This window comes from Macrotis lagotis, chromosome 7, assembly GCF_037893015.1.
Source record: "Macrotis lagotis isolate mMagLag1 chromosome 7, bilby.v1.9.chrom.fasta, whole genome shotgun sequence".
NCBI lineage: Eukaryota > Metazoa > Chordata > Mammalia > Peramelemorphia > Peramelidae > Macrotis > Macrotis lagotis.
Window position 1 is genome coordinate 208,566,232 of NC_133664.1, and position 26,338 is coordinate 208,592,569.

Here is a 26,338-nt window from a genome sequence, read left to right on the forward strand (position 1 = left end):
TGTATGTCCTTAGTGTAAGTGAGATGGATGATGATTTAACAAAGAAATGGCTGAGTAAGCATCAAAGAGGTGAAGCAGAAATAAACTGTGAAGAAGCCATTAGATTTAGCAGTTAAGATTATTATTTCAGGAAAAAAAAATTTCTCTTAGTCAAGTGATGACATTAGAAACCACATTGGAGGGGCGGCTAGGTGGCGCCGTGAATAGAGCACCAGCCTTGGAGTCAGGAGTACCTGGGTTCAAATCCGACCTCAGACACTTAATAATTACCTAGCCGTGTGGCCTTGGGAAAGCCACTTAAACCTATTGCCTTGAAAAAAAAAGTCAAAATAAAAAAGAAACTACATCGGAAGTGATTAAGAAATGAGTGAATTAGGAGCAATTGGAGGTAAGAAGTACCAAAAAACTTGTAGAAGTTTGACTTTGAACAGGAAAAGAGATATAGCATGATAGGTGAAGAGAATTGCAAGGTTAAGTGAAGAATTCCATTTGTCTTTATGTATAATGGAGACCTTGAAGGATTAAGTCATTAAAAAGAGCTTAAAGATGAGAGAAAAGCAATTATTGAAAAGGCAAGGTCCCAGAGGAAATAGAAGGGAATGAAATAAAGAGCCCAAGTTGAGAGGTTAGCCTTTACAAGTAGAAAGGCCAAAACTAGGTCAAGGAAGGAGAAAATGGAGGGAAGATGTGAGATAAATAAGGGGAAAGAGGTAGCTAACAGCAAATAGCCTCTTTTCTTATTGTTATACTTACTCTAGGCTACTTCCCCTAACCTGTTTTAATATTAATAGATTGGATCCACCAAAAGTGACTGCTACCTCAGTTTCTAGAGGGTAATCTTGTGAGGAGCCATTCTTACTGCCACAACTAAGAAGCCTCAACCAGTATGCTCCCCTTTAACAGTCATATCATTAAATACAGTTAGCTCTTAGTAAAAGCATATGCTTAGCCGGCATGACAGAAATCATAGTTACAGTACATTTCCCACCTGCCATAAATCTAAGATGCATTCTGCCACAAATATACACAACCTCCATCAAACTTGTAGACCATATGTATTACAGACATGTGGCAAAGGCAACTCAATTCCTACTTCTTCAAGGCCTAAAAGTCCTTTTCTTCCATCATAGTCCTTATCCGTCTCCCCTGGAGTGTCACATTTCTTCTGAGTGGGTTGCTTTTTTCCTGTTATTTGAATCTCAATTGCCAGAGCTAGATCTTTGAAGCTGCTTCCTCACTAATGGGGAAGAAAGAGACAGGGAACTGATCTGGCACTTTAAGTTCCTTGAAAGAAAGTTTCCTTGAGGATATGGTTTCTTTGAGTGGAATCAGAGACAGAGACAGAGACAGAGACAGAGAGATGAGCAAGGGAAAACAAGCTCTCTATGATTTGATTCTCCAACTTTTGTAACTATGTTTTCTTTTAGGAATCACCATGAACCATTTCAACAAAGCTGAGCAAGATGACTGGCTAACAGTCTACCTGAAATATCTCCTCTTTGTGTTTAACTTCTTCTTCTGGGTAAGTGAATTCTACCATCAGACTGTCTCAGCTCTTTCTTCAAATGTTTCAAGATATCATCATGTTGTTGAATCACCACTGATTGTTCCTGTCAAAAACCACTCATAAGTAAATTTCAACTTCTTTGAAAAAAAGTATCCATGGTTGCTACAGTGGTCCAAGAAAATAATTCAGTTATAAAGTTTATATGGTCTAAAGCAGAAGTAGGGAGCATCCAGTTCATGGATCATATAAGGTCCATAAAATCATTTGGTCTGGCACTGTCAAGACAACTACAAGGTAGGACTCGAAATGCAATAAATGTAGGTGTTTTTAAGCAGGCTAATTTTAAGTTGATAATTTTGTATGGCCCCAAAATTTGTCATATATATTAAAATGGCCCTTGGCAGGAAAAAGATTCCCCACCTCTGGTCTAAAGATGGTATCAGGACTGGGGAGTCACCAAAATGGTAGATTTATGCTTCAGTCTAACATCCCTCTAGGAAGGGGGGGGGCTTTTTCCTTTTATAAATTCTATGTGAAAAATGTGACACATTGACAACATGGCTCAGTTTTTAATGAAAGTCCATTTGTTTTTCCTTATTAATATTCTAACTCAGAATCAGATGGAAGAAAATGGAAGCTTAATGCTTTGAATGATTTGAACAGGAGTGGTTTTCAAAATTTAGTAGTTAGTCTCAGAAAAACCCTGAGGTTCTAAATATGACTTGCATCTGTGTTCACATATACCAAGCAGAGAACAGAATTCTCTCAGTAAACAAGTAATTAATATAACAATTATCCAAAATGATTGTATTTTCTTACAATAAAATTATACTCATTTGGTCCACCCTAATACTGGATTGATGATGATTTAGACAGAATACATAAAATCATAATATCTCAGTTTTGGAAAAAGTATCAGAGGTTGTCTACTTCAACCATAAGGAAAACTGAGACTAAAAATTGATGCTATCTGATTCCTTTCTAATATATTATATTCAATAAAGCAACATACTAATTTCTTATTTTGATAGCTTTACTTGTACATAAAAATCAGGATAACATTTTTAAAAATAAGATTCAGGAAATTAAAGAATTCTTCATTATACCTTAAACTTATGTAGTCTCTAGTTAATTTTTGTTGCTAAATGACTTTATGTTTATTATATGCTGTGATGTTTCTATTTTAAAAGGAATTGAGGTTTCAGGACAAGTTTTGTGAATATTTTAAATTCCTCCTAAGAGTAATTAATCCCAAAATAAAATGAGCTGACTGTAGAGGTTCTGGTTTTCCATTACCAGAAGTCTTCAAGTAGAAGCTGGATGATGTGAATGTTGCTTCATATGTGGCGAAATAAATGACTTCTGTGGTTCCTTTCATCACTGACTTGATGTTTCTATATCAAAGCCTTCACTTGGAATGCTTTTAGCTGGGTTGAAAAGGGGATTAGGGAGAACAATTCTGTTGGAGGAGATGGGAAAGAGGTGGTAGTGACAATGCAAAAAAAGCCCAACCATAGTTGCACTTATAACATAAGAGATCATCCAGCTCCCAGAGTTATCCACGATTGCCCCCTAGGGGTTGCAAAGAGTGGGGTACCCAAGTGATGGACTCCTTGAGATGAAGTTAAACAAAAAATGGTGTAATACTGTAGAGAAGAGGTGTTATACTCAAATAAACCACTAAACCATACATAAGACTCCCTGGTTTCTAATTTTTAATTTATTTTGTTATAAATTTCCTCATTACATTTCCATCTGATGTGGGAGCACTGGGGAATGTTATGGGATGTAGCGGTTTGTTTGAAATTTCTGCCATAGAGCACAAGTTGACATGGACCAAAAGCCACAAGTCAAGTTTCTACAATGGATGGGTCACAGGAATAGCCATCTTCAGACCACCACATAGTATTTTTTGTGGTATTTCCCCAAGAGTCCCATTACAGTAATGGCTCTCAATTAAAACACATCTTATATTATAAATGACGTCTATGAAAGAATTTCCCTCTTGTTGCTGCTACTCTACAGAGCAAGATACAATAGTGAGACTAGAACCTCACTGGGGCAACCTTACTGAATGCAAATAAGAGAAAGAATTCTTTTAATATTCTAATATACTAAAGAAGAAAACCAGTATCTAAATGACCCTAAAAGGTCAAAACATTGACCTATAAAATAACATTTATTGTTATTTATTTGTCATTATTGTTATTTCCTTTGAGGTCAAAAATTCAACTTCACATACAGAAGACAGCTGGACAATTCAGTAGATAAGAGTACTGGACTTAGAGTCAGGAAGCCCTGAGTTACTTGCTAGCTATGAATTTGCGCAAGTACTTGACCTTCATTAACTATAGTTTCCTCATCTGTAAAATCAAATAAGATAACATGTCCAAAGCTTTGCAAACCTTGAAGTATTATATAAATCCCAATATTATTATAAGAGAGGAGATCAGATTATATAAAGTTGCAGCTGAAAAATATTTGTGATCTTTAAAAAGTTATAAACTCAGTCAATAATATAATGTGACAGCTAAAAGGAACAATAATCTTGTCCATTCAGTTCTGAGTTCCACATTTTAAGGACATTACTAAGCAGCAGGGCATTCAGAAAAGGGTGGTAAAAAAATTGAGGTCATGCCAGGCAACTGAAAACTGGGAAAAGTAGCCTGGAGGAAAGAAGAATTTTCATAACTGACATTTTAAACAACTATCATGTGAAAGGGTTCAAACTAAGGAACCATATCTGAAAGTTGTAGAAGCTCCTTTCAATACTATATAAGGAAAACCTTATAAAGTGGATAGAGTTAACCTCCAATGAAGTGGCCCTTAACACAACCCCCTCACTGAAGATCCTAAAGCAAAATCTGGATGACTAATGGAATTGCTTTGGAAGAGACTCTTGGTTCACTCAGAAGAGACCTCAGGTCTCTTCCAACAACAACCCTGTATTCGGTGAACCCTTTCTCCACTCCCTCCCCAAGTGATAGAGATATCTCTGATCAATTTTTCTTAAACCACCCTGTACTGGATACCCCTTTGCTCTGCTATAATATTTGTGAATTTATTTCCTATTGCATTGAACTATAAACAACTTGAAGGCCAGAACCATATTATATGTATCTTTGTATCCAAAGCACTTTGCAAATACTCTGTTTCACAAATGTTTTTGAATGATTCCCATCTACTAAGAGAGAAGAAAGAGGTGGGAATCCATAATATTGAGAGCTAAAGGGAAAGAAAAGGAAAGGAATCCTTGCTAATATTCAGAGCTATGAAACATAACCACATCCTGTTTCTGAGAGCCAGCTGGGAGCTTAATTACCAATTATTACATTGTTTCTATGGGAAACTGTGGTCTGAATGCCAAATAAAAAATTTACAAAATGTTTTTTTGGAATTGAACCCATTCATAAGTTAGGGACTGCCTGCAATTTTTTCTGTAGATGGGAACACAAAGTAATTACTTACTTCTGCATTGTGGTGTCCAAAACAAAAAATCAGACTGAGTAAATCAGATAAACCCAAAGATGTTATTTATTTAAGACAAAGGGAAACAATCAAATTTATCCTAATCCTATTCCAATTCTACATGGCACAGCTTTACATTTTTTAGATTTAAAATGGATTAAGCAGGAGTGGAAAAACCTGAAGGATATTATTTTGTGAATACTATGTTTAAATTCTTAGACTGCAATATCCATGTTTTACATTCTAAAACATTTTGCTTCATTAGTGTCCTTGTAATTTCCTAAGAACATGCTGTCAAAGTATAGTTAAAGTGACTCCAAGATGGAGTTAGTCTTGGCCTTCCTTCTCCAATAAGATATTTTTATTTTCTTTTACAGTAAGGACAATTAGATACTTTTTTGCTGATTTTACTGGGTAGAAACTCTATTTCACTAAATCTTTGCTTATTTATCTTTTCTCTACCTTAAGACTCTTTAACTGACTTTTAAAGCCAGTCTCTCAACAGCTTACCCTCAGCTGTAGAATACAGTTCCTAATTTCTTCACTTAAGACACTTCTGCTACTCACCTTGAGTCTGAAAAGATATAAGAAGCTTTCAGAATCATCCATCAAATCTTCTTTTCTGGAGTTTTATGCAGCTATATAACCCTTTTTCTCTTTCCAGTGTTACTTTTTAAAGGGTGTACATTATCAACATTGAGGCTGTCCCTAGTTGTTACTAATTCTCTCTCTCAGGGCTACATTGCTTAAAGGGACCAGATTCATTCACTTTTAAAGTCTCCTTTAGTGTTTACAATCCCCCCTCTGCCCTTTTCTAAATATGTTCCTGGAATCAGGAAGCCTTAGACACTTACTGTCTGTGTGACCCTGGACAAGTCACTTAAACTCTACTTAAATCACTAGAGAAAGAAATAGCAAATCACTCTAATATCTTTGCAAAGAAAATTCCACAGACAGTAGTTCACAGGGTCATGAAGAATTGGAAACAACTGAACAACCATAATCATAACCACAACCACAATAACAGTTCCTAGAACATGATGAAACATCTAGTGTGGTCCAATGAGTTTACAATATAGTAAAATTTATCAACTCCTTTATTTTGAACACTATATTTATGTTGCTTTTAGCTGGCAGATCTAGGTTAGTATCAGGCCTAGAGGCAGGAAGACGAATTCAAATTCAATCTCAGCAACTAGCTAATCCCTGTTTGCCTCCATTTCTTCATCCAAATTGTTATCCAAATTACTAATTTGTCTTTCCAACTTTGTATTGTCCAGTTGGATACAAATGCAATTCATGAAAGTGATGGAGATATTAAACTAATAGCTCCACAGATAGTATATCCCTAAAGAAGTACCATAATGAAGAGAACCCTGGGTTTGGAACCAAAAGACCTTTTCTTTGATTGCTTGTATGACCTTGGGCATACATGAGTTTGGCCCTCAGTTTTTTTCATCTATAAAATGAGACAGTTGTACAAGATGATCTTTTAAGTTCTCTCTAGTTCTAAATCCACTGATTCTTTATAAAGAAATGAGGCAGAGTTGGAACAGTGGATAGGGTACCAGCTTTGGAGTCAGGAGGACCCAAGTTCAAATTTGACCTCATACTTACTAGTATTGTAATCCTGGACAAGTCGCTTAACCCCGTTTGCCTCAGTTTCTTCATCTGTAAAATGAACTGGGGAAGTAAATGGCAAACCACTACAGAATCTCTGCCACAAAAACCCCAAAGGGGTAGTAAAGAGCCAGAAAAAAAACTTTACAACAACAACGAGCAACAGTCGGACTATGGACATTTTGTGGTACAGGCACATATAGAGATAAACTAACTAGTCAGCTATAGAGTCAAAACTGAAGAGATGAAACTTAGAGTAGGGATATGAACAGGGAATATGGGGAAAGGGGGTGGAAGGAGTATTAAGGATAGATTTAGAATGAGTGAGTGAGACAGGGAGGGGTTGGGAGAGAGAGAGACAGAGAGACAGAGAGAGACAGAGAGAGAGAGACAGAGAGAAATGAACACAGGAGTTCATGACTAAAGAGTGTTCAAGATCAAGGAGGTGGTACAGATTGGGGTGATGCTGAGGTCTAGGGCACAAACATCCCTGTGGGTAGCTAAGATAAAAGTAGGACATGGGAGATGAGAATGGGATGAGGCTAGTATAAGAGCAGGAAGGCAGCAAGGAAACCTTTAGCTCAAGTACCAAAAACCTTGAGATAAAAATAGAAAGAAAAATCTATAGATGGCAGCATAAAGGGGAAAGAAGGAAGGAAGGAAGAGAGGAAGGGAGAAAGGGGGGAAAGGAGGGAGGGGGAAGGAGAGGAGGGGGAGGGAAGAAAGGGAAGAAAGAAACAGTACCTACTATGCACCAGATGGACAATTAGAACAGTGGATAGCATACCAGACCTGGAGTCCAAAAGATTCATCTTCCTAAATTAAAATCTGGCCTCAGATTACTGGCCAGTGTGACCCTAGGCAAATACCTTAATCCTGTTTGCCTCAGTTTACTCATCTGTAAAATGGCAAACCACTCCAGTATCTTGCTAAAAAAAAATTCCAAATGGGGTCAGGAAGAATCAGATGTGACTGAAATGATTCTGCATCAACTGTAGTAAGAGTAGTTAAGAGTAGACTCTACAGTATTCATAGCTTCCAAAATAAGAGGCCTTAAGGCAGAGGTTCCTAACCATTTTTTGTAAACAATCTATGTTTTTGACCTTTTTTTATGCTTGGACCCCTTTGAAAATTTTGTCAAGCCTAGGGACCCTTTCTCTAAATCATGTTTGTAAATACATAAAATAAAATACTTAGGATTACAATGGAAACTATTATGTCAAAATACTTATCAAAGTATTAAAAAAAACTAGATTGTGAAACAGGCTAAGAACTCCTGTCTTAGGGGACTTGGGGCCCTTGCCATTACCTCTCCTTTCTCTCTCAGATATAGAAAAGCAGTTGATGGACTGTCCTTAGGTTAAGGGTGGAGGAAGGTGGAAAAGAATCTACTCAATGCTACATGCTCATAAAGCATAGACACCATTGGTGATTTCCATCTCATCTATCTTAAATAGGGAATACTAGGAGGTATAACTCTGAACAGTTGGCATTGGCTGCACAAGGATTAACAACTAGGCTCTTAGTGAACCTGCACTACTCCCCACTCTTCAGGATAAATCCCCTTGCGATCTTCCTAGGCATTAACCAATAGACAGCCTGGTAAGTTGTCCTGCACTAAATAAATGCACAATTTTTCTCTATAAGAGAGGTGACTACAAAGCACACAGACTGTCTGGGGAAATTCCTAGTTCAATCAAAACATACAACCCTATCAAAAATAACTGTTCATAGCAGCATGAGTTATGATATCCAAAATCTGGAAATGATATATTTGTAATCATCAGGTCAGATGTTTCTAATTCCCTCTTACCTACTCTTCAGCTTTTCCACCTTAATTCAAATATTAGCACTTCAGCCTACTACTCAGGTAACCATGAAGAATTCACTTAACCCTCTTTGGGCCTCAGTTTTCTCAATTATAAAATAAAGGAATTGAACCTGAAAATGTTTAAAGTCCCTTCTAGATTTCTAAGATCCTAAGGTGGTCTGAAGGGTTGGGGACCTGATGCACTGACTGAAAGAGGACAAAGTATTTTTTGCCTTCCCAGTCTAACAAACCAGAGGGGTGGAAGGGAAAATTTACATTTTTGAACATCTAAAATTCTTAACATATTCCCTATTGTGGAAGCTGATACCAATCATCATGCCTACTACATCATGGCTTGGTAGACAAGTGTTCAAAGGGTTATTAATGGTCAAGAATAACTTTATTGAACAGGTAGGGGAGTGGGTCAACCTAGAAAGTCAAAGGGGCAGCTAGGTAGTGCAATGGATAGAGCACTGACCCTGGAGTCAGGAGTATCTGAGTTCAAATCCAGCCTCAGACACTTAATACCTACTTAGCTGTATGGCCTTGGGCAAGCCACTTAATCCCATTGCCTTTGCAAAAAAACTAAAAAAATAAAAAACATAGAAAGTCAAAAATCTGACCACTGAGTTCAGGAGGAGAATTACTATATCCATAGAGTGCAAATGAACAAGAGTTGAGAATTACAGACTGATTTCATTATATTGGAGAAGCAGAAGTTGGACTGAAAGGAAGGAATTAAGATAAACCAAAGGTTATAGGAGAGGAAACCCAGATAAATTTGGGTGTGTAGCACTGAGTAGCAATTTGCTATGCTCAGTGTAAGCCTCAACATAGATAGCATCCTTTCAAAGTGGGTCACTGCAGGCCAGCACTATCCTCTGGAACTTTTGAAATGGATGTAAGACAATTCCAAAGGACTCATGATGAAAAATGTTATCTATCTCCGGAGAAAAAAATTGATGGAGTCTGAATGCAGATCAAAGCATACTATTTTTACTTATCATCTCAGGGAGAGGGGAGGGAGGAAGGAGGGAAAGAATTTGGAATTCAAAATTTTTAAAAATAATCTCAAAAATTATTATAAAGGATTATTCATTAAAGAAAAAAAGAAATAGATGTCAGAATCTGGGATTAATGCAGTGAGACATGTAAGAAGCTTCTCCTGGGAGTTGTTTCAGACTCAAGCATTATTTGGTTCTGTCTGAGTAGTATGAGGTTCTAGAGAGGAAAGATCACTGGAAAGTGAGCAGGTGATTTATTTGAGCACATAATTATCTTAAAATGAGGAGGTGAGTTCAATCCTTGGCCCTGAGACAAACTAGCTGTGCAACACTACCCCCTCCCCCTTCCCTCATCTCTAAGGTTAGGAGAATAATATTCATATACCCACCTTATAGACTTAAAAGGAAAGCAATTTATAAAACAGTGTGTGTGTGTGTGTGTGTGTGTGTGTGTGTGTGTGTGTGTGTGTGTGTGTGTGTGTGTTATTACTAAGATGGAAGTGCTAGAAAAGGACATGGTGGTAGGTTTCTGCAAAAAGCAATGAAGGCTATCCCAGACTACAATTATATATGGGAACTCAGCTGGGCAGCCAGCAGACTGTTAACAAAGGAACTGCTTGAGAGGAAGAGTAGATTTTTTTGATACAAATTTCTCTGCACTTTCAAGTTAAAAATACACAAACCCTGAGATCATATTTGGCTTCAGAACAGCTCCAGAGAGGCTTGGTTTAGGGTTCCATATTATTGTAGGGTGGTTCAAATCTTTGTTCCTTTGTGTAAGCCATTTTTGCATGTAAATAACATGAACAAAAGATTTAAGGGGGATGCTTAACAATTTTTCACCTTGTCTTTTGCCCATCATTTTATTTGCATGTTAAGACTCAAAGCTTCTGGGGTAGCTCATATGATCTGATCAGAAAAGACCATTTAAATAATGTACCTCTATTAATCCACCCTAATTAGTTTTGTTTCTTTTTGGTGACTAAGCCAAGTGCCCCCAAGAGGGAAAAGATTCCAGAATGGAATGGAAGCTTAAAAACTTATGAACCCAGGTCTTAACTTTGCCAACATTCTGCCTTCAGGTGCTCATTCAGTCCATACTCCCATTGATTGCAGTTTTCTCACTAAGCCATCAAGGGGACAAACACCAGAGTAATCTCACTAGGAAGTTTCTTTAGGGTATGATTTCTGGTCTTTAAAACACATAGGAAGGGCAGCTAGTTGGTGCAGTGGCTAGAGCACTGGTCCTGGAATCAGGAGGACCTGAGTTCAAATGTGACCTCAGACACTTAATAATTACCTAGCTGTATGACCATGGACAAGTCACTTAACCCCATTGCCTTAAATAAATAAATTTTTAAAACTCACACCATAGGAACTTGCCAGGATACTCTTAAAGGAGAAATACTACTCTAATATTCTAATATTTCATTCCCTCCTTACAGACATGTATCCCAAGTTCAGGCCATCTTCCTACACCAAACTTGTCTTCTTCCTACTTCCTTCAACTTCCCAACTTCCTCATCAAAACATTGATAAAAAGAAGAAGGGGGGGGGGGGCGACTAGGTGGCGTAGTGGATAAAGCACTGGCCTTGGAATCAGGAGTACCTGGGTTCAAATCTGGTCTCAGACACTTAATAATTGCCTAGCTGTGTGGCCTTGGGCAAGCCACTTAACCCCATTTGCCTTGCAAAAACCTTTAAAAAAAAAAGGAGGAATTTTAGGATTATAAAGGCCTAGCCAGGACATCTCCCCATTGATCCAAAGTGCCTTTCTCATTGGCTGGGAAACTGTAGATAAGTATGGGATTTACACAGGGCATGGATTTTAAGTCCTGACTGGGCCATTGATCCTGTTTGACCCTTGGCCAATCATTTCACTTCTGAGAATCTGTATAAGGAAGCCACTGGTTTAAATCAAAGGTGTGACTCATACCACATTGCAGATAGGCTGCAGCCCAACAAGATTATGTTGGGCATTGGGAAATATGTAACAAAATAAATAAAAGTACAAGATATAGATTATATATATATATATATGTATTATGTATATATTTTAAAACTAAGTTACAAATGGCACAATGGGGATAGCCCCAACCCTGAAGTAAAGAGGACCTGAATTTAAATCCGGCCTCAGATACTTAGTAGCTGTGACCTTGGGCAAGTCACTTGATCCTGATTGCCTTGCATCCAGGGACATCTCCAGTCATCCTGATTCATATATGGCCACCGAATCCATATGGTTTCAAAGGAAAAAGTGAGGTTGGTGACTTAGCACTCTTCACTCAAATCCAGTTCACTTGCTTGTTTTAACAACATCTCCCTGATGCCTTGGTCTTCTTTGAGAATGAAAGACAAATGTCATCACTGTGGAGTCCACAGGATATCCTTTTTCTTTGAGCTTGACACCACTAGTTTAAAATAAGCTCCTTTCCAGCCCTAACTCTGGGTAATTCTTTGGGAAAACTCGAATGAGCTCTAAGTTTGTTGAAAAATGAAGAGGGAAAGAAAATGTGTACTGATATATAAAATGGGGCTTATCTTGGAATTACGGAATTTGGAGCTAGAAGAGTCCATAGGGATGAGTTAGACCAACTTGCTTACTCAGTGATGTGAAAATTGATTCCCAGAAAGAAGTCACTTACCCAAGGTTATATAAATAGTAAGTGGTATATCAGGATCCTAAAACAAAACATCTAGAAGCAAGAATATGGGAAAGGATGGGGACCTGATGCACTGACTGAAGGAGGACAAAGTATTGTTCCCCTTCCCAGTCTAACAAACCAGAGGGGTGGAGGGGGAAATTTACATTTTTGAACATTTAAAATTCTTAACATATTCCGCATTGCAGAAACTGATACCAATCATCATGCCTACTACATCATATTCAGATCTTTTGATTTCAAATATTTCCCACCACACTCCATTGCCAGATCTTCAATTCAGAGAATGGGAGACTCTCCATGTTTGAAGGCACCTTGATGGTCATCAAATAATGCATCTCTTTCTTAGTGCAAGAGTCACCTCTATGTTATCCATGCTGGTTGTGGTTTAAGCCTCAGAGTACACAAATTTGCTTAGAGTATCCTAGTTAAGCTCTGAGACCTTCTTTATCTCTTCTATGGATTATTCCCCTAAAAATTCCACATCATCTTCTCCCTCATTGCAATCCAGCATCCACACAGATATTATAGTAATTTCCCTAAAGCACAGGTCTGATGTGTCACTCCCCTAGTCAGTAAACTTTAGTAAATCCCTATCTCAAATATAAACACCTGTTTGACTTTTAAAGTCTCTTACAATCTAACCTTTCATTTCCATTTTAATTCCCTTTTCACTTCTGTGACCCATAATCAATACTGACCTTCTTGAAGTTTCTTCTTTAAAACTCTTGATCTCCTGACTTACTGAATACTCCCTATTCTTGAAATGCACTCTTTTCTTAACTTTCTCTTGTGGTTGTTATTGTTATTTAGTCACATGGCCAACTCCATTTGGGGTTTTCTTGGCAAAGACACTGAAGTGGTTTGCTATTTCCTTAGGCGACTCAATTTCTAGCTGAGGAAACTGAAACAAACTGAGAGGTTAAGTGATTTGCTCAAGGTCACACTGCTAGTAAGTGTCTGAGGCTACCTTTAAACTCAGGTCTTTCTGACTCTAGGTCTAGAACTCTATCCACTATTCCACCTAGCTACCCTATAATTTTCCTCTTGAGATTGCTTATTTCCTTCAAAATTTAGCTCAGCTGCCACCTCCTCCTCCATGAAGCCTTTTCTGACTGCCTCAGTTGCTAGTGCCCTCTTCCCAAATTGACTCATGTTTATTTTATGGGACTTATCTATGTCTTCTCTAGAAGAGAAGATGGTAAAGATGGTTATATTTTTGTCTTTGCATCCCCAGCATCTAATACACAATGTCTGACATAGATATGTATTGGTTGATTGATAAGTTCATACTCAACATCCCTTCAAAACGGGCAAGATTGAACTTTATATTTTCTCTTGCAACTCCCTACAAAATACTTTTTCTGCTTAGCTTCATATAGCTCCAGGCAAGCCCAAATGTTGACTCACTAATTTATTATTTTAATTAGCAGCATGATGATTGTACTAAGGATCAACATTCATCCTAGAATGAGTTGTGCCAGATTTTAGAGAGAACTAGAGAATCAATATGCTCACCTTGCCTGGGAAGCTATTACTCTTTGTGAAATAATAGCCCTGGCTTGGGAACCAGCTAAATAGTGAGTTTACCTGTAGAAGTAAGAAAAATCATCTTCCCAGAGGAACGGCTGATTACAGTCCAAAATTCCACAGTCTCAGTGGGAGATACAGTATAGTAGAGAGGAAATCTCCATCAGAATTCTCTGTCATGTGAATTGGGCTAGTTCTTTTTCTAAAAAGACACAAAATTATACTTGAGTCTTAGGAAACTAAAGACTCCTGTCATTGACATCACTTTCTGAATTAAAAAAACCATGAAGTTACTCCCAGGTGTGGGCAGGAACGGACAGAGAAGTTAGCACTTAGCTGAATCAATTGAATCAATGCAGTGTCCTTGAGGCATATTCTTGTTGAATATCTTCCCCCTGCAGTAGCTAAGTAAATATCCCTTTCTTAACTGTTAAATGGACTACAAATGTCTCATTCTTCCCAATTATATAGCCATCTTTAACTCCTAACAAACAGAAATGCAAAAGGAAGATATGCAGGCTTGGGGAAGGCAGAAGGACCCAGCCAAGTTTAGAAGACTGACATTGGCTAGAGAAGAGTGAGTAACGGAGATACTTCTGAGTAATCCTGAACAAGGGAGGAACTGGAGACTAGATCCAGGACGAGACTACTACCTCATTCCACTGACCTCCAATTCGAATAGTTCTCAGTATAAAGAAGCTGATCAAAAAGGACCTGAGTCTAGGCAAATAAATCACGTATCCAGGCATTATTACTAATGAACTTGCCCCTCTTGGTAAAACATGTGTCTTTCAACCAGAGAAAGGGTGGATTAAATTGGAAGCTGGATAGTTGTTTTTCTCTAGTCTCATAGTCCTTCCCAACAGTTATGACTTACGGGGCAGCTAGGTGGCGTAGTGGATAAAGCACCAACCCTGGAGTCAAGAGTACCTGGGTTCAAATCTGGTCTCAGACACTTAATAATTACCTAGCTGTGTGGCCTTGGGCAAGCCACTTAACCCCGTTTGCCTTGCAAAAAAAAAAAAACTAAAATAAAACAGTTATGACTTACTCGGGATTTCACAAAATAATCAGACAGAAAAGTAGTACATAAAGTAAGACCTTTTGATTATTGTGTGCTTTAACTCACACAGGGTAAGACTCGGGACAAAAACAAAATCCTTAGAGGGGAATAGAGATATCGAAGTAAAAGAGATTTAGGGCAATATATGCAATTGGGTCTCTTTCACTGGAGAAGACCAATACAACTAGGGTTCATTCAAGAAAGGGGTCATTCACTAAAGTTACTGACTTGATGGCTGTCAGATTAGACAACTGAAGGAAGAAGGTCAATCAGTGATGGTATTTCAAAGAAGCTGCTCTCAGATTAATTTACCAACTTCTCCATAACTCCTACTCTGTGTAGTATGCCTGGAACCGAATTATTTTTATTCAGTTCAGTCATCATTTATTAAATATGTAATGTTATATGTCTGACACTTTGCTAGGTCTTGAATGAAATAGACCTTGTCATTCAGAAAATTGCCTTCTATTGGAGGGAAATAATATGGATTCAGAAGCAAATACAAAATCCGTAAAAGATAAAGTAATTTGGGACAGCTAGGTGATACAATGGATAGAGTGCTGGACTTACTCAGCTTCTTAAATCCATATCTGATCTCAGATATTCATTTCACTGGTCTTAGTTTCCTCACCTATAAAATAAGTAGAAGAAAATGGCAAACCCCCCAAGTATCTGCCATGAAAACCTCAAAAAGAGATCTCAGATTGTCACTGAAACAACTGAACAACAACAATCCCCTTCTAATCTACCCCCCCAAAAAAATAGTAAGTCTTGGTGGTAGGAGGTTAGAAATGACAATGTTTTTAGTTTTACAAAGAACTTTCCTCAACAGCTCTGTGAGGGGAACATTGTAATTATCTCAATTTTGTATATAAGGAAATGAAGACTCTCAAAGGTTAGGGGATTGACCCATTATCACACAGCTAGTTTATATGAGTAAATATATTAAGTGATTAGTATGTGAGACACTTCGCCAACTGGTGTCTGCTAGAAGCTTATGTTCCAAGGAAGGAACAAAACACGTATAGAGGAGTTTGTGGGATGGGGGGAGGGGAGGCTAGTACTAGAATGGATAAATCTAAAATTCATCTATCAGAGCTGTGGTTACAGGAAAGTGTCCAAATTCCAGTAGGAAAGAGTTAAGAATGGCCAAAGTACAAGTATCATGGGACATGATTTGGGATGACCATCATATCCAAGACCCTCTTTTCTCTAAGACAGTTAATAGTGTGGCATACGAATTAGAGAGTAAACAGACTAGTGAGTGTTGATGAGGACCTGAAGTACAGTTGTGACTTTGTTCATGAAGTAAATTCATGAAGTAGGGTCAAAGAGAACTGGCAGTTGAAAGGATAATGGAAAGAATGAAAAGAGAGGGAAAAGTCAGAAAAAGGCTGATGTTGCAAGCCTTGGTAACTGGAAGAACACTAGTATCCTAAAAAGAAATAAAGAAATCTAGAAAAAGATTTAATTTCCTGAAAAATATGAGTTTTCAGGGTGGCTAGGTGGCATAGTGGATAAAGCACTAGTCAGGAGTACCTGGGTTCAAATCCGGTCTCAGACACTTAATAATTACCTAGCTGTGTGGCCTTGGGCAAGCCACTTAACCCCATTTGCCTTGCAAAAAAAAAACCCCTAAAAAAATGAGTTTTCTTTTAGACATGTTGATTTTGAGATGCCTGCACTTAGCTATTTAATTAATAATGTCTAATTGGAAGTTGATAATGGAAAACTAAAGGTCAGGAGAGAGACTAGAGATAGATATGTAGTTCTTGTAGTCTACTGCAGAAAATTGGACCCATGGGAAGTAATGGTATTACCAAGAGAATAAAAAGAGATACAAATGAAGTTCAAGGTAGTTCCTTTGAGGCCCCCCCACCCCCAACCATAGTTAAAAGGTAGCTCTAGTAAAGAAGACTGAGAAGGATTGAATAGAAATGAGATCAGGTACCAGGGATCCATGAGAGATATAAAAATCCAGGGAGAAGAGAGTATTCAGGAAGATTAGGTAGTTAGCATTATCAAAGATAACCAGAAGGTCAAGAGAGCTTAGGTCTGGAAAAAGGCCGTTGCATTTAAAAATGTAAATATAGTTGGTAAGCTTGATATTGTAAAGTCAAAAATTATCCTGGAAAGACTTAAAAGTGAAGGGGAAGAGAAGTAGAAGTATGAGAATAATATTTTATTTTGTTTTGTCTTGTAAGAGCTTGCCTAAAAAGGGAAGGAAAGATATGGGACAATAGTTTAAGAAAATGATAATATGTCTAAGTGCTTAAATGTTTACAAAACAGTTCACATACATTATCTAATTTGATCGTCAAAACAGCCCTATGTGATAAGTGTTATTGTTAGCTTCATTTTATAATAGATGAGGAGACCAAAGCTCAGGGAAGTTATGATTTGCCAGTGGTCACACATCTATTAAGTACTTGAGAAGCAATTCAAACCTAGGTCTTCCAGAATTCTTGGACTTTCCAGAATTCTCTACCTCATCCTCTTGGTAAGAAGAAAGTTTGCTTGACTTGCAGTCCAGAACCTTATCCACTAAATAATAATGTCTCTAGGGATAAAGGATGCAATAGAAACCAAAATATATCTTATTCACTGATGATCATTCTATGCAATGCAAATAAAGAAAGGTTTGGGGAAGAAGATTTATAATATAAAATTCAAACCTGGTTAAGTCCTTAGTGATTACCAGGACAGCATTCTCATTTTGAAGAATCCATTAGGTTATTAGTTTCTCAAGGGAAGGAATTCTTTGTCTTTCTTTGTATCAGCACTTAGCATAGTGCCTGGCACCAAGGAGGACATTTAATAAATTCTTATTGACTGACTGGAAAGGTTCTTGATCTGTAGTCAATAATTTTAGGGCTTTTTTTAATCTTTAAAGACTATATTTCCATAAAATTGGTTTCCTTTGTAATGCTGTGTATTTTATTTTATGCATTTAAAAAGATTATTCTGAGAAAGGGACCGTAGACTTCTCCAGTTGACCAAAGGGGGGGGGGGGCTCATCTCCCTATTCTCTCTCTCTCTCTCTCTCTCTCTCTCTCTCTCTCTCTCTCTCTCTCTCTCTGTCTGTCTCTCTCCACTTTCTCTTCTTATCTCTCTCTTACTCTTCCTCTCTTCTCTCTCCTTTCTCATCTTTTTTCTCTCCTTTCTCTCTCCTCTCCTCTCTCTATTTTTTCTCTCTTTAATGCATGTGTGCATGTGCACATACACACACACACACACACACACACACACACACACACTCACAAAGTTAGAAGGATGAAATATCTTGCCTAAGTTTGTATGTAAGTTAATGAGAGTGCTTAAATTGGAACCCAAATCTTCTGACTCCCAGGCAACTTCTTTTACTACTGCTCCATACTGACTCTCCACCCAAGCTCTTATTTCTCTGAGGTCCATGAATTCCATCATGTACATTATGGCAAAAATGGGAAATTCTTAGGTAGAAAACAAAAACATTGGTAAATGATTCTCTCTTTTCATAATCTCACCCAGCAACATCATTAATCATTATGTAATAGTAAGTGTTCTGAACTTGATCTCTTCAAAAAAGCAAAGAAATTCAATTTACAAGGTAGAGTTGGGACAAAGCCAGCACATGCTTAACTTAATAGTCTTTATGTGTTTTCAATATTTCATATCCACACTGTACTACCCATATGTAGTGTGACATAGGGGAAGAGTTTATCAGTAGGGTTAAAGTTTTGGATTCCATCCAGTTTCACTAGTTATTAGCTGTAGGATTTTGGGCAATTCATTTAATCTCTTTTGGACTTAAGTTTCCTCATCTCTAAAGTTAAGGGAGTTAGATCAAATGAGTTCTAAGGTTCTAGATCCCAGGAAGAGTTTATCATGTTAATGTTTCTTAAATTAGACCTTGCCCCCTGATTTGCATTCTGGGGTGTTCCAGTGGTGCAACAAATAACCTGCAGTCAAAGTTCAGAACATTCATTCCTTTGTCACCCAGTTCACAGGTATATTCTAAATCATCAGAGTAGACAGGGGAGTTAGACTGGCATATATCCCATATATTCCCATCATCTCTCCCATTAGAATGTAAACAGGAATTATTTAACTTCTGCCTTTGTATTCCCTGTGCTTAGCATTGTACTTAGTAAGCTTTTCAATTGATTTATTGATCCCTTTCAACAATGAAATCCCCTGATTCTGTGATCTACTCAGTCTTTAATATGAAGCATGAATCATATGTAACTTCCTTTCAAAATAGTCATCAGTCTTTGCTTGAACCTTATTTAACCACCATTTTTTATCTGTAAATTAAGGATATTAAATTCCATGAGAAATAAAAACTTAAATTCTATGATCTTGTGACTTTAGATGTCAGAGAATTTACTACCTCCCATGGTAATGCATGATATTTTCAGATAGTTCTGATAGAAGGTGTTGTATTGACCAATTACATCATATCAATTAACTTCTGACTAAAAACTAACAATACCTAAATATGGGTTATATTTTGTATATTGAAATTTATTTTACATGTTACATATTGAAATTTGCATTTTTCATATCTAAATAAGTCAACAATTTAACTTGGCTGCCAAATCAACTGATATATTGGGATAGATAAAAAGATACAGTGTCTATAATGAGAAAAGTTAAAATCCAATGTTAAGGAATAGTTATTGGTTATAGTCTGGAACTCTATAACTATGTATAGGTAGTTGTTATAGTCCTGAATTCCCCAGGCAGTTCACAAAAGGAGTCCTATATTCAGTTGTAGATGCCACATTCTAGTAAGACTTATAAACCAAAGCACCCAGACAAACTTAAGATAATACTACTCGAGGATTAGTCCAAAGAACCAGGAATGTTTAGCCTAGAGAAAAGAAAACAGGGTAGAGAATAGGAGTAATGTTACAGCTGTCTTAAAGCATTTGAAAGATTACCACGTGGAGAGGCACTAGATTTATTGTCTTTGTATCACAGGGAAAAAATAGGTAAAAGTTGCATGGTGAACCTGTTGAAAGTTAAATTTTTCAAATAAACAATCAAGGCTGTCTAAAAGTGGAATAGGCTTCATTGGGAAGGAAGATCTTGCTGAAATAATAGATAGATGAGCACTTGACAGGGAAGTTTTTTTTTTTAAATCCCCTGTTCAGTAATGGATTAGATGACTTGTTCAATCATTTTTTGTTTCTTTAAAATCCTTTTTAAGATCAAGAATATAGAGACAGTTTAGTATATTGGGGAAAGCAAACAACCATTGGCATTGGAGGCAGGTCACCTTGGTTTGAATCCTGGCTTTGCCCGTATATGTCTTAAGACAAATCACTTAATCACTCTTAAGCTCATTTATATGTAACAACTACAGAAGTTGGAGAATCATAGAACCTCACAACCCTCACAGTATGTATAGATACTTATTTTCTAAGCTGACTTATTCACTTCAACTTCCTCCTACAACGAAAGGTTCAGTTTCCCAGGGGAAGGGCTTGCACTTCAGATTCCCTGGGTGCTGGAGTTTACTTGTTTAAGGAGAATAGATTCCCTTTACTTATGAGCCCCCATCAGTGCATTTATATTTACAGAAATCAATCATTCACAGTAATGATACTTTTAGATCTTAACTATAACCATTCCCTTAGCAACAAAGCAAAAGAAATAATAATAATATCATAAGTATTCATATATTAAATCAGATACAGGAATAACTGAATCTATAAATCTGGTAATACTTTCCCATTAATGTATCACCTCCTTGATGTCATAGGCTTTCTTTGGGAATGAAGGACAAATATAGGCAACAGCAACTGTAATTCTAGTCTATTTAGCCAATCAGGAACTAACTCTGAATCCTTTTTTGTCAATGACTTGTTCTTGATGCTTGTTACTTCAAACAGGTCAGACAAAGCTGTTTTTTCATTGCATGCTTCAGTATTTTCCTCCTGCCCTTTCCTGACTACACTAGCCTCAGCTTCCTATACTTTGTGGCTTTAACCAGACCCTCACTTTTCACTTACTAGGTAAGAGCTCATCAAGTCTCCCCTTTCAAATAAATAGTCCTTAATTAATAGTCCTTAATCTCCAAATAGTTTTATGATTTTTTTAGCCACATTAAGTATTTTTTTGTTTTGTTTTTGCAAGGCAAATGGGGTTAAATGGCTTGCCCAAGGCCACACAGCTAGGTAATTATTAAGTGTCTGAGCCCGGATTTGAACCCAGGTACTCCTGACTCCAAGGCCAGTGCTTTATCTACTCCACCACCTAGCCACCCCCAGCCCCATTAAGTGTTAAACCACTGACATAGAAATGAGCTGACTCTGGCTGACACTCTCAATCAGTTCTTAAAATCCTTGAAATTGTATTTCTTCATACTCAAAATCTTCCAATTTTAATAAATAAAAATTCTCACTCTGCCCCCTTTTAAACCATCAAATTGTTTGCTTGCAAATGAAGCACAACTTACTCTGTATCTTTATTTATACCGCAATTCATTTTCTGTCTTTTTTCATCATTTTTTTGTCAAACTCCTCAAATCCTATGTGAAAACTATTTCTTCACATATATATTTTAGGAGTTTTTATTAAACTGAAATTTCCTTTTTACTCCTTTCAGGTAGCATGTAATAAGGAAATAATACCTTATATCCTTTACAAGTGGATTTCACTCTCTTTCTTTACACAAAAAAATATTTTTCTGCCCCTTTTATCAGTGAACTACTCCGTATAAAAATACAAGATTTTAAAGGGACTGTGTCTTACATGTCAATTGGAGGATTGGTCTAGAGGAACTTCAAGATTCCTTCTGAATCTATAATCCCATTTAAGATCATAAAAGTTTATGATCTTAAAAATCTCCAAGGATGGCTGCCCTGGTTAGCTCCTTAAAACTAGACAGGAGCAGCTCAGACAGAGGAAAAAACACAATACAGGTCCTAGAATATCTGTTCAATCTGTAAATCCTCATACCCAGTTTTCCATAAGAGTCAGTAAGCAGTGCTTGCTATGGATGGACCCTGAGAGATATAGAGAGAACAGAAAATACCCCCTTCCACCTATGAGGAACTTCGTATTTACTATGGGAAGGCAACACACACACTAATGAAGATTCCTATTCTCTACTGTATATATAATGTCAACAATGTGAATATTCCCTTCAACAATTCAGACATTATCCTATCCATCCATGCCAAACTATCCTGTGCAGCTTTTATTCATATTCCTAAAATTGTCCCTTTTTCTTGCTATGTGACTAACTAATCTTTGTTCTATTCATATGTGCGTATGGGCTTCTAGACCCAAAGGCTAGGGTGTTTCACTCTCTCTATAAAAGAAACTTTGGGTTCATAAGTATAGCTCTATTCAGACCTGGAGAAGCCTGTCATGAAGGAAGAATTCAAGTTCTTCTCTAACTTTCTGACTCTTTATACCCTCACCCAGGAGCCTAGGGAGAATCCATCCATGAGCTTGACTCATGTCTTTTTACTCCCAAAAAAGTAAAGTACAGTTTAACTCAAAGTATAATTTAACTCGGGTATAGGGCCAGTATTTATTTTTCTCACATGGAAGAAATTCACAAGTGCACACTTACAGAGACCTAAAACATGAAGCAGTAAATTTTAACTACTTGATTGTTCTCCTGAAAGGATGAAACTGAAAACATCAAAAATATGAAGTATTTTATGTATCTGATGACTAAGCATTTCACTTTTCACCTTAGTTCTGCACTATTTCCTTCAAGATCTATGTCTTCTGGTAATCCTTGACTCGTTCCTATTAACTACCTCCCTTTACCAGTTGTTAACTCTTGTCAATTATACTTTTTTTTTTTTAGATTTTTGCAAGGCAATAGGGCTAAGTGGCTTGCCCAAGGCCACACAGCTATGTAATTATTAAGTGTCCAAGGCCAGATTTGGACTCAGGTACTCCTGACTCCAGGGCCAGTGCTCTAGCCACTGTGCCACCTAGCCTCCCCTTCAATTATACTTTCACAAAATCTTTCACATCTCTTCCCTTCTTTCTACTGATATCACAACCACTATAGGTCACACCTTCATCTCTTCACATCTGATCTCATCCAGCTGCATCTAGCCTCTCTTCTCTCCAATCCATACTCCACAGTTGCTAAATTAATATTTCTAATGGTCTGAACTTAACACCCAAGTAACTTCAATGGTTCTGTTTCCTTTAGAACAAAAGATAAACTCATTTTTATAGTATTAAGTCTTTCACAAGCTGCCTCTATTATATTTTTCCAAATTGGTCATACATTACTCTTCTCACATACTCTATATTCTAGCCTCAAGTGGGGCTCTGATTGTTTACCCTGTAAATGGAGAACCAGCTTGGGCTGCTCTCCCCAGCAGACAACTCTCTTGTTCTTATTTTCCTCAAGAAAGTTAGGGGTGTCTTGGTCTCCAGAGGAAAAGCCAAAAAAAGAGTAAATTCAATTGTGATGGTTTTTGTTTTGGGGGCCAAGGTTACTAGAGGCAACTAGATCTTATAAAGCAACTAAGCATTCCTTAAGAGTCAGAGAGGGACTTAATCAGCCACTCTGAAGGCCAGCCAACTTTCCCCATAACTGACTAATCCTATCACTTCTCCTACCTTATCTCCCCAACAATGAAGTAACAGGGAGGAACTGAGACCTTACCTCCTCATTAAAAACATCTACCCAACAAATTGCTTTGCCTTTGCCAGGGGAAGTCCAAATGAAGTACCAATAAGGATATGTCAATCAGAAGGAAGATACACCTAGGTTTAAAAGATCCTGTCAGCTCTCACTCGGGGTCTTTGGTTAACTAGAGAGGACATTAACCCAATTTCTTGATCACTGCTAGTCTAAACAATAAATTGATCATGCTCAGGATTGGCTTTTTTGAGGTACCAGGGTAACCTGTTTTTACTATGAATATATGTGTCACTGTTACTAAAAATGATATCATGCCCTGGAGAAAATGATACTTCATTGCAATTTTATTCTCCACAAAGCATGTCAGATGACCACTTATTGAAATGGTTTTGGTGAAATCATTATTCAAATATGGATTAAACTAAATGGCTTCTGCAGTCTTTTCAACTCTGAATATTGATTATATTAATGAAGGCATGTTCTTTGTTTCTTCAGCTTATGTGGTAACAGTGTACTTTGGGCAATATAGTCAACAAAAGAACTATAGCAGGGCCCAGAACCCTAGGGGAACCCTGTTAGTTGTTTGATGGTCATTAGATCTCACTTGAATAAATAAATAAATAATAAGTGAATAAAGAAAACCCAAATAATATCAGCATGTAGACTCATCTTCCAGAGTTCAAATCTGACCTCAAACATTTACTAGCTGTGTGACCCTGGGCAAATCATTTGAACCTGTCTGCCTTGGTTTCTTCATCTGTCAAATGCACCAGAGAAGAAAATGACAAACCACTCTAATATATCTTTGCCAAGAAATTCCCAAAAATAGGTTTCAAAAAGCCAGACATGACTAAACAACAAAAAAGTGTTCTTATATCATTTTCCTACTTAGCTACAATTTCAATCTATGCTTTTATCATTCTTTTGGAATCTCCCTTTCTGATGTTGTAGAATGAGCCATATATAAATTCTTGGCAAAGTCTGGTTTCATACTCCTAACCTCTAGTTTTAAAATTCATTCCCATTCAAAAAGAAAACCTTTTACTATAAGATATAAGTTGGCAGGTATTGAACTAATTGAAATGGCTTTCCTTGCCTACCCCATTCCCTAAAAAAAGTGCTCTCTCTCCTCTCCTCTCCTCTCCTCTCCTCTCCTCTCTCCTCTCCTCTCCTCTCCTCTCCTCTCCTCTCCTCTCCTCTCCTCTCCTCTCCTCTCCTCTCTCTCCTCCTCTCCCCTCCCTCTCCTCCCCTTTCCCTTCTCTCTCTCTCTCTCTCTCTCTCTCTCTCTCTCTCTCTCTCTCTCTCTCTCTCTCTCTCTCACACACACACACACACACACACACACACATCTATCTTTGTCTCTTCTCTCTCACTACTTCCTCCCTCAAATTTTCTTATACCATATAGTAGGGATTTCACCTGCTTTTGCTTTTATATATTCTACCTTATATCTTACATATAATGATCATGTCATACCATTAGAGAATAGGATTCTTGAGGGCAAAAACTGAATTGTTTTTCATTTTTGAATTTCCAGTGTTTTAAAAAATTCATTACATATAATATATACTCAACAAATAATCAGTTATTTTAAATGAAGCAAAGTAAATTTATAATTAATATCTGATGATACATAAATTTCCTTATGATGGTTATACACTCCAAACCCTGAGATTAGGAGATGAAAGGAGCTAGAAGGCTGAACTGAAAATAACATATGGCTCAAATACTTAAGGGATAGTTTAAGGTCAGGGGAAGAAACAGTGTCCAGAAAAACTTTTCTTTATACTTGGCCTTTCTGTGATTCAGTCCCACTGTTCCAATAACAGTGAATAGATATCAAGGATCACTCTGAGTTCCATGCCCACTGAGAAACAATCAGAACTGTTAACAGTGACAGAACTGGTCCAGAAAAGCAATAGCATCAGGAAACAACATGCTTTCCAAATTCCTCACTTGACTTGACTTTGACCTTCTGATAGAGATAGATAAGTCAATGTGCATGGGGAGGTAAAGAGACTTTGAGGGGAGGGGAAAATACTAGGGACATGATGGAAAATTCCAGGGATATTTGCGAACTTAAGACTAAAAAATATTTAGTAATACAGGCATTTGGAATATTTACTCACTCCCAGTGGGATGGTTGACAGGCATAACATTTGAACTTTATTTAGGGCTTCTAGTTTTAGGGTGTATCTATAAATAATTGGTGAGTTGCCTAGTTGATAGGAGCTAAGGATTCAAAGTTCACGTAGCAATTATCTTAAATCTATTTGATTGCATTCCTTTTATTCTTTGATCATGAGTAAAAACTGGTTTTGATCAAACCATGACTGTGCAGTGATTTCTGGTTATTAAGGTCCTTTGAAATCTAGTGGGAATAAAAAGAAGTGGAGCATTTTCAGTAGGTGATGACTGATCCAATAGTTTAACTTTATAAATCCTGGAAGACCATATCCCTAGATTAATGAGATAAACATTACCACCCACAAAATGGGGCAAATCTGGCGAAGAGAAGGAGCAGCTTTTTGAGAACTACCTATTGATTGGTAGTACCCTCGAGTACAACCCTGGTGTTAAATGGAGCACATACCCTCCTAGATATCTTCCTTGTTAGCTTGTTTTAATGCCTGGTTTCTTTTGTTGAATAGGATAAGTTACTGGCCAGCAGTGCCCCCCAGTGGTTTAAAAATTGAATCAATCATATCCAGAGAAAGGGATTCACAATTCCAAGAAAGACTGCAGATAATCTGAAAGCAACAGTTATATCCTATGAAATGATCAGTTATTAAGGGAGAAGGAGATTAGAAATATTTTTCATAGCATCTGAAGCTTGAAATGCATAACAACTGTTAGACCTGGAAAAGACTCCTCTGGTCCAATCCTTCATTTAATGGATGCGGAGTCAAAACCCTGAGTAGGAAGAGGATCTGTTCATACAACTAATGATGAATGAACAGCAGAGTTGGTATCAGAATACAGCAAATCCCCTATAATCAAATCTTTCAGGAAGCCCTTAAAAACTAGATGAATGTTGGGTGTTTTTCCTGAAAAACTTAACAT

The 26,338-nt window shown here is 37.3% G+C and overlaps 1 protein-coding gene across 4 annotated transcripts in view; it reads left to right on the forward strand.

Annotated features, from left to right (window-relative positions):
- Positions 1 to 26,338, forward strand: part of TSPAN11 (tetraspanin 11) — a 143,703-nt gene that overhangs the window by 38,457 nt on the left and 78,908 nt on the right. For all 4 annotated transcript variants that reach the window (XM_074194641.1, XM_074194638.1, XM_074194639.1 and 1 more), the window contains one exon: positions 1,428 to 1,522. In XM_074194641.1, the coding sequence (XP_074050742.1) occupies positions 1,436 to 1,522 (87 nt within the window). In that variant the 5' untranslated portion in view covers positions 1,428 to 1,435. The remainder of the gene's footprint in view (positions 1 to 1,427; positions 1,523 to 26,338) is intronic.